The sequence below is a fragment of the Akebia trifoliata genome, chromosome 12, assembly GCF_017979445.1.
Source record: "Akebia trifoliata isolate Shusen 1 chromosome 12, ASM1797944v1, whole genome shotgun sequence".
Classification (NCBI taxonomy): domain Eukaryota; kingdom Viridiplantae; phylum Streptophyta; class Magnoliopsida; order Ranunculales; family Lardizabalaceae; genus Akebia; species Akebia trifoliata.
Window position 1 is genome coordinate 1,797,399 of NC_141386.1, and position 7,841 is coordinate 1,805,239.

General features: G+C 34.1%; 1 protein-coding gene across 1 annotated transcript; it reads left to right on the forward strand.

Annotated features, from left to right (window-relative positions):
* Positions 1 to 891: 891 nt before the first annotated feature.
* On the forward strand, positions 892 to 3,466 carry LOC147388532 (auxin-responsive protein IAA18-like). Its single transcript, XM_086419951.1, has 5 exons — positions 892 to 1,595; positions 1,829 to 2,079; positions 2,318 to 2,465; positions 3,080 to 3,144; positions 3,234 to 3,466. Exons 1-5 carry the CDS (start codon positions 1,114 to 1,116, stop codon positions 3,281 to 3,283), a joined length of 996 nt encoding a protein of 331 aa, XP_086276077.1. The 5' UTR covers positions 892 to 1,113; the 3' UTR covers positions 3,284 to 3,466.
* Positions 3,467 to 7,841: the final 4,375 nt, after the last annotated feature.

Consider the following 7,841-nt stretch of genomic DNA (forward strand, 5'->3'; position numbering starts at 1 on the left):
CATTTACAATTGTTATCGAAGATAAAAGTTTTGAAAGAGTTCGGATTTCATCTCCCATTTGTTTCAACAGTAAAGAATAGTGAGGAAGAAGATGAATGAGATGGTCAATTGATTGAACTTTTAAATAAAATATTTTTATCATTTTATATATTCGAGGGTATTTTGAACTTTTAACGATTTCTATTAATGGAGAAACTATTTAGATAACAACTTGACTAGGTCAACGAAAGTTTATGGGGGCAGAACGCATTCAATTTTGTGGGGATGATCCTAATTTCATCTATTCGACAAGAGGGTAATACAAATTTACCCATTTTAATAGTGTCCAATACCTTAGGTTTAATGTTTTTCTTTGACACTAACTCAGAATACACAACTACACCCTTAGGATATATAATTACAGATGACAGGACGATTGTGTATCCCGAGTGAAAGAATCTACGATTCTTTGCCCATGCGACATCGGTGAATTTTTGAGTCACCGGTTCAGATTGAATTATAAAATCCGCATTCTTTCTATAATTTCCAATAAATCCTTTCAAATAAAGTATGATTTTATTTTTAAAAATAAATACTTTGAAGAGCGAAATTTTACAAGTATGTTGGAAAAGTAAGGTTTAGAAGGAGTTATTTCATCTTTTAGGGGAGTAAATCAATTTGAGGTCTGCCCCGTAAAAGACAGTGCAGAGAACCTGTCACTATCTTTTGTCTCTATCTCTTTCTAAACTTTATTACTTTCTTGGGATAGATTGTCTCGAGCCGTTGAAATGTGTTTGGGTTTTGAGGATTTTGATGAGTTGTGAAGGTTGTAGGTGGGAAATTCCTAATTACTAGTCCTTAGGATTGTCTTTCTGTCTGGATATTTTGTTTTTGAGCTTAAAAAGCAACTTTTTTTCGGTGATTTTAACAAGTGGGGTTTGATGTTTTGGATCTCTATACAAGGTTTGTGATCTGGGTTTTCTCTTTCAGTTCCATTTGGCTCATTCCTGTTGGAATTTTTCCCTTTTATTTTGAGTTTGGGTTTCTTCCATTTCTCTTGCTTGTTTTAGTGAAGTTAGTTCTTTTCATTTTGTTTTTTTGGAGAGTTGAAGTTGAACTATAGTGTGGTTTTTAATGGAGGGAGATTCAAGTAACAGAGAGGCTTGTGCCCATATGTTTGATTTGATTCATAAAGACAGACAACAATGGGTTGTGAGAGGAGATGAAGGAAGATTTGGAGTTGCAGAGGAGAAAAATCTTGAGCTGAGGTTGGCTCCACCAGGAGAAAACTGGTTTACAAATGAAAAAAACATCATAAACAACAACTATAACAACAGAGTAAGATACAAGTCTCCTCTCTCTCTTGGGAACAACAATGGAAACCAGAATCAAGAGCTTTCATTGTTGGAGAAACAAACAATGGGTACTGCTTTCTCCTCTCCATGGTGTTCTGGTACTTCATCTCAATCTCCTTTTCATTTCCAATCTATCACACAAAGCGTGGCTGTTATGCAAAATGAATCCTCACATACATGTAGCACCAAAGTAGAGTTGAAGAACAACCCAGAGAAGAAGGCATGTTCTCCATCTTCTGTGAACAATAGCTCTCATAAAAGGTACTCAACCCTTACTTTTGTTGTGTTTTTTGATAAATTATGGTTGGGTTTCTCTGTTTTAGTTCAAATTTCTTTTTTGAAACTATTTGAACTTATTATTCACTGTTTTAGAATTTATTTTACCATGCTTTCTGTCATTGTGAAGGCTGTTTGGGTTTGGTTTCCCTATTAGATTTGTGAGCATTTTTATAACTTGGGTTTGTTTTCTTTTCTACTAAAAAAAAAAAAAACAGAGTTGCTTCTGCTCCTATTGTGGGTTGGCCTCCAATTCGATCATCCAGGAAAAATCTTGCAAGCAACAGCTCTTCAAAACTAGCTTCCCAATCAGAGAATGAAATTACACCCAAAGAAGCCAACAAAAGTTTGCTTATAAAGATCAATATGGATGGAGTACCTATTGGAAGAAAAGTTGACCTCAAAGTCTATGATAGTTATGAAAAACTCTCCTCTGCTGTGGATGAGCTCTTCAGAGGTCTTCTTGCAGGTTCTCTTCTTAATTTTTTTAGATTTGAAAACATTAATATAGAATTACCCAATTGGATTTTTGGGTTCTGTTCTTTTGATCTGTTTGTTAATTTTGTTTTGTGTGGGATTACTTACTTGTCTCTTGTTTTTTTATACTTTTATGTGAAATTTTTAATGTCATTAATAGCAAATAGATTCAATAACAAAGATTGGGTTTTTATTAATCTAATGTGTTTATTTTTTATGTATTTGTTTAGCTCAAAGAGATTCTCCTGCTATTGGAAATCATAACAAGATAGCGGAAGTTGAGGAAATTACAGGTTTATTAGATGGTAATGGAGAATATACCTTGGTTTATGAGGATAATGAAGGAGACAGAATGCTAGTTGGGGATGTTCCATGGGAGTAAGCATCTTCCCACTATAAACCTATTTTTTAACCCCATATTATATTCAAAGATTCATAACTGAGCGTTTTAAAAACCTTATAATAATTTCATTTGGTTGAATTTATTTGAGGTTCCTTTTTTATTCATATTTTTCTAATTGTTGATCAAATATTTGTTTGTTTTATTATTTTATATTTGAGCCAAAAGTATGTCATTTTAAATTAAAGATGCATAAAAACATGTTGCCAGTTGTTGGGAAAACAGGAACAATCGAACCAAGAACTGAATCGAAAACAAAACACAAATCACACACAGAAGCACAGATTTTTATATGGTTCCCTCAAGATTAAGGTACATCCATGGATCACACCGATTCCACTATGAAGAGAAAACTCGTAGTTATCATATTACACCCTTTCACCAAAAACAAGAAATATAAATACCCTAGGACACCTAATTAGGGTTTTACATAATATCAATGAAATTACGAAAATACCTCAGACTCCACAACACCACTTTGCCTCCAAATCTCTTGTAGTTCTACATTGTAAGCCTTTCATGAACTACTTTTAAAAAATCAATTTAAATAATGATATAGATCAATGTTTTTGATTTTTAACATATTTTGCAGTATGTTTGCCTCCATGGTTAAGAGGCTTCGAGTTTTGAAGAGCTCCGAACTTTCTACATTACGACGTGAGTTACTTTTCATCTCTTCGCATATTTTTCTTTTCATTCTGACATTAACTTTGAATTGATATTGAGTTCTGTTTGGTTCTTCTCAGTTGGTAATAACAAGCAAGAAAACACCCCACTTGACTCTGCAATGAAATAAGGAAAAGAGATAACAAGGTCTTTCATTTGATATGTTGGTTTTTCTTTCTCATGGCAATGATTGTAGCTTACAACCTTAATATTTTCTTCTCTCTTCTAGGAGGGATGTATGAGTTTGCTTTCTACTTTCATGTTGTAGAAATATTGCAAAGGCAATGTAAGAGTATCATTAACTAAATATATGTACCATCTTTGCTGTTTTAGTTTCTCTTAATTTTAAAAGAGCTGCTATTGGCACCCTAACTTTTACTTATTACACTCCAGTTGAAATTAAATGAATGTTGAGTATAAGTAAAAGTTGGGGTGCCCATAGAAGCTCTCTCTCTGTCTCTCTCTCTTATTTTATTTATTTATTTTTGTTGTGTACTAGATTTCTCTTTTTTGGGTTTAGGATTTTATATGAGCCTAATCATAATTTTCTAATCATAATTGTTTAAGCGATTAATGAAATTGTTTGAATGAGTTTTATAATGTTTTGTACCGTTGAGATTATAATTTGAGTGCTTTGTAATGTTTGAAGGATGGGAGTTTTAATATTTAATTAGGATGGTAAATAATTTAAGAAATTGAGGTGTAATAAGTAAAAGTTGGGGTGCCAATAGTATCTCTCTATTTTAAGTAGGTTTTTTTGACCGCTCGGATACCCTTACCCGAATTGATGGCATATTCACCCATTGTGTTAAAGTTTGGCTCCATGTTACCAACCCAATGCCAACTATTGGCAGCCTTAACTCCTACAAGACAGATTCATTCAAAGTTTAAAGTATGATGGGCTGTAAAGCTTTTGAACTTTTTTTTTTTGTTTTTTGGATTCAATTGAAATCACATGTCCTAGCAGACTCTCAATGAGTCTTTTTTGGTTTCACAGCTTTTGAGCGCAAAAAAGATGTAAGGGATAAGACCCATTTGGATCTCTTTTTGGCTTTTGGTCTCTCAGCTTTATAGATGAGAGATATACCCATTTGCACTGTTGGATTGATGTTGAAATTTCAAAAGGGCACTTGATGCTCCTAGGGAGCACTGATGTTATAAAGCACGTTTTGCCCCCCAACCCCCTCCATCTGTCAAGGCCAGTCAAAGTTCAAATTACAAGAGATGCATACTACGATTAACAAACTTGCAATTGCAGAAGACATGTCTTTTGTTAAAATTAAAATTTAAAAATTGTAGACATTCAATTTTATACTTGTGTCGAACTTGCTAATTCAACGACGTGCAATACTTTTCGTAGCATGATTATGAAATGTGGTTAATTGTATGTGAAAATGATGAAACAGCAAAGAACAAACAATAGCACATAAAACACAAGGATTTACCTTTCGAATCCATAATCCAAAAACATTTTTAATATACAAGCAAAAAATATAGTAAATAAGATGATCATTTGATATACGTAAAGGAAGTATGTCATGTTGGGCAAGCAAAGATGACAAAATCACACAAAACAGTTTGGCAATGTACCTATGTCCACATATTAGATTAAGAATAATTACTATTTTCTCTCTAATTTTACAGTCCTATTAATCTCTATGTATAAAATATGGTGGTGTTAAAACGCGATTCTATCTCCCCAAAAATTGAAACCCCCTAAAAAATAAAAATAAAAAATCTTAAGAAAATATTACATAATTACCCTTTTCGTAATCTTAAAAAATTTGGATCAACTACTCCGCTCCTAGCACCCTACAACTCTTCGTATAATCGAAAGAATACAAGACATTTACACAACACAACCCTTGGATCTAATCCAAAATCCAAATCATTCCAGTCTGATAATTTCGTTATCTACTACAAGATTCAGGTTCGAAAAATGATTCAATTTGACGAGCTATCAAATTGGTTCTGGATCAATCATGTCCTGATTGGATAAAATGTGAAAAGTATGTAAATTACATCATATCTTTTGGTTAATGATCATTATTTGTTCAGCTTTCTATCATATAATTATTGAGATCCGACAAAACTCAATCCTATGGTATATCTGATTATTTCCATATCTGATCCAGTCCTTATCGGATTGGTCCCAAATCAATCCTGACCAGGACCTAATCCGTTAACAGCCCTACATTGTTGTGTGAGAGTATCATGCATTTTAACACTGTATTTTATCATGTTTCACACGAAGTAGAGTCAGACTGTATAATTCATGATAAATGAAACAACTAACAGTTAAAAATGCTTGTGTCTTTTTTATAAAATTTTTATTTTTGGCTTTACGACTCTCCCCACAATGACAATAACATCTTCTTTTAATTTCACACCATTTTTTATATCTTATTTATTAAATTTATTTCTTATTATTATTTTTTTCACTTAATCCTGGATATTGGAGTAAACCAAGATATTGAATCCACACACGTACAGATTTCCCAAATCCAACTCCAACAGAATTTCACTAACATAATATAAAAAGTATCAAGATCAAGTAAGATATTTTGTGTGGGATTTCTAATCAAACTCTTTTCTATATTGCACGTATATCGATGTATTTAACATTCTACAAAAATGTGTAACAGGGAAGTTATGGGACGAACTGTGCAGATTACTTGGATTCCAGTTTGACTTTTCAATCAGAGGACATCTTCAAGCAGATTGGCCAATGGAGATATTCTATTTTGCGTTGAAGTATTTTAGGCATCTTGTCAATGTCGATCATGAGAATTGGGCAAATTTGTTCAATTTCAACTTTCAGAAGAACTCTTCCTCCAACAAGAGTACTTTTGAAGTTATCACAGGCCGACATGGTTTAACTTCTTACACTATTGTTTCAGGTTACAGGAGACATAGTCCAAGGACGTACAGGTTTACTAAACTCTGGTTACCGTACAGGTTACGCAGTATTTACTCTGTCATCTATGCAAGAAATCTCAAGCCGTACCATGCAGATCTAGGAGATCCCACGCACAACATTCCAACACGTACATCTTCTCATTCAGCTATTCAGCAAAAACGTGTTGTTAATAAAGTTATCGAAGACGTCAATTCAGCAGCAGTTCAGGTCAACAATAGCAGCAGCAACACGTGGAGTACTTCGTCACACAGGAGAACATGCCAGAATTTGAAGCTACACAGGAGAGTGCAGAGAACTTACAACCTTTCAAGCAGAAGATTGAAGAGTTTGCCAGGTCAATGCGACAAGGACGTTTGCAGAATAAGTGGGGGAGTCTGTAATGGCCATAACATCTGTCGCCTAGAGTTAGGTGTAAGCTCACCCCAGAGCTACCCGGGAGCACCCATGTAACAGTTTGTAAGGTTCAATATGAAGTCATGTCAGCCCCCATACCAAGGCATATCTGTTAGCTTAGAGGTACATGTCAGCCTGTGCCAGGGCATATCTGTTAGCTTAATGGCATTTCTGTAATAATGGAGTATGATCGACCTCCACTTTTGATGTTTTCTTCTGGAAACCAAGGAAAGACTTAGCGTACTCTTTGTAGGAAGGGTGTCTAGTGCTTCCCAATCCCCGGCCTACACCCACGTTAACTGAAGCCCTCAAGCCCAATTCCGTGGAAGTCCCGTGTGTCATAAGATCATCTATTGCTTTGTAACGCACCTTTATATTTTTGTAATGTGTTACCCTGTGTAATCAGGACTCTACCTCGTGTTGTCTCGTTTACTTGTTTGCTAGTTATGTTTGGTGTGTACGATCATTATTACAAGCTTGCAAGTGGATTTGACCTCCTTGCACCGTACGACCTTGTTTCGAAAGAAATACGGTAGTGTCACGTAGACACTATATGAAGTGCGAGGTTCAACGTTTTCCATCTCTTTTAAGATAATTAATTTTTCAATGGTAATGCTATCCATTCAAACTATTTGTAAGGGTGACTGAAACAGATAAAGATATAATCATAATTTAGAAGATTTAAATCGTCCTGAAAAAATATCCTTATAAATTTATTAGACGACAAAATTCAAACAAGAAGTTGTATATTAGGAATTACGGAAGGCATGTCTTTTGTTAAAATTAAAACTTAAAAATGGTAGATATTCAATTTTGTATTTGTGGAACTCGCTAATTCAACGACGGAGCAATACTTTTCGTAACATGATTTTAAAACTATCTCGCCACCAATTGATAAAATTCAAATAACAAGTTGTATATTAGGAATTACAGAAGGCATGCTTTTTGTTAAAATTAAAATTTAAAAATGGTAGATATTCAATTTTGTATTTGTGGAACTCGCTAATTCAAAACTATCTCGGCTTGCCACCAATTGATTACGAGTTCGCCTAGTGGCAAGTCGAGTCTTGATAATCTCCTCAGAAAGGGTAGGTCAATTGTTCAAAACTCCATGAAACAATGAATTCCTAATTCAAAAAAATGTGGTTAATTGTATGTGAAAATGATGAAACAACAAAGAATAGACAATCGCACATAAAACACAAGCATTTACCTTTTGGATCGATTATCCAAAAACATTTCTAATATACAAGCAAAAAATGTAGTAGATAAGATGATCATTTGCGATATGGAAAAATGAAGTATGCCATGTTGGACAATGGTTGATACAAGTGGTGCATGCGTGACTATTTGTATTCGGGCCTCTTAGGGCAAA

Coding starts and splice junctions, on each gene's coding strand:
- LOC147388532 (XM_086419951.1), top strand. CDS start 1,114: ATGGAGGGAGATTCAAGTAACAGAGAGGCTTGTGCCCATATGTTTGAT. Junction 2,466..3,079: donor GTTGGGGATGTTCCATGGGA/GTAAGCATCTTC, acceptor CATATTTTGCAG/TATGTTTGCCTCCATGGTTA. Junction 3,145..3,233: donor CGAACTTTCTACATTACGAC/GTGAGTTACTTT, acceptor GGTTCTTCTCAG/TTGGTAATAACAAGCAAGAA.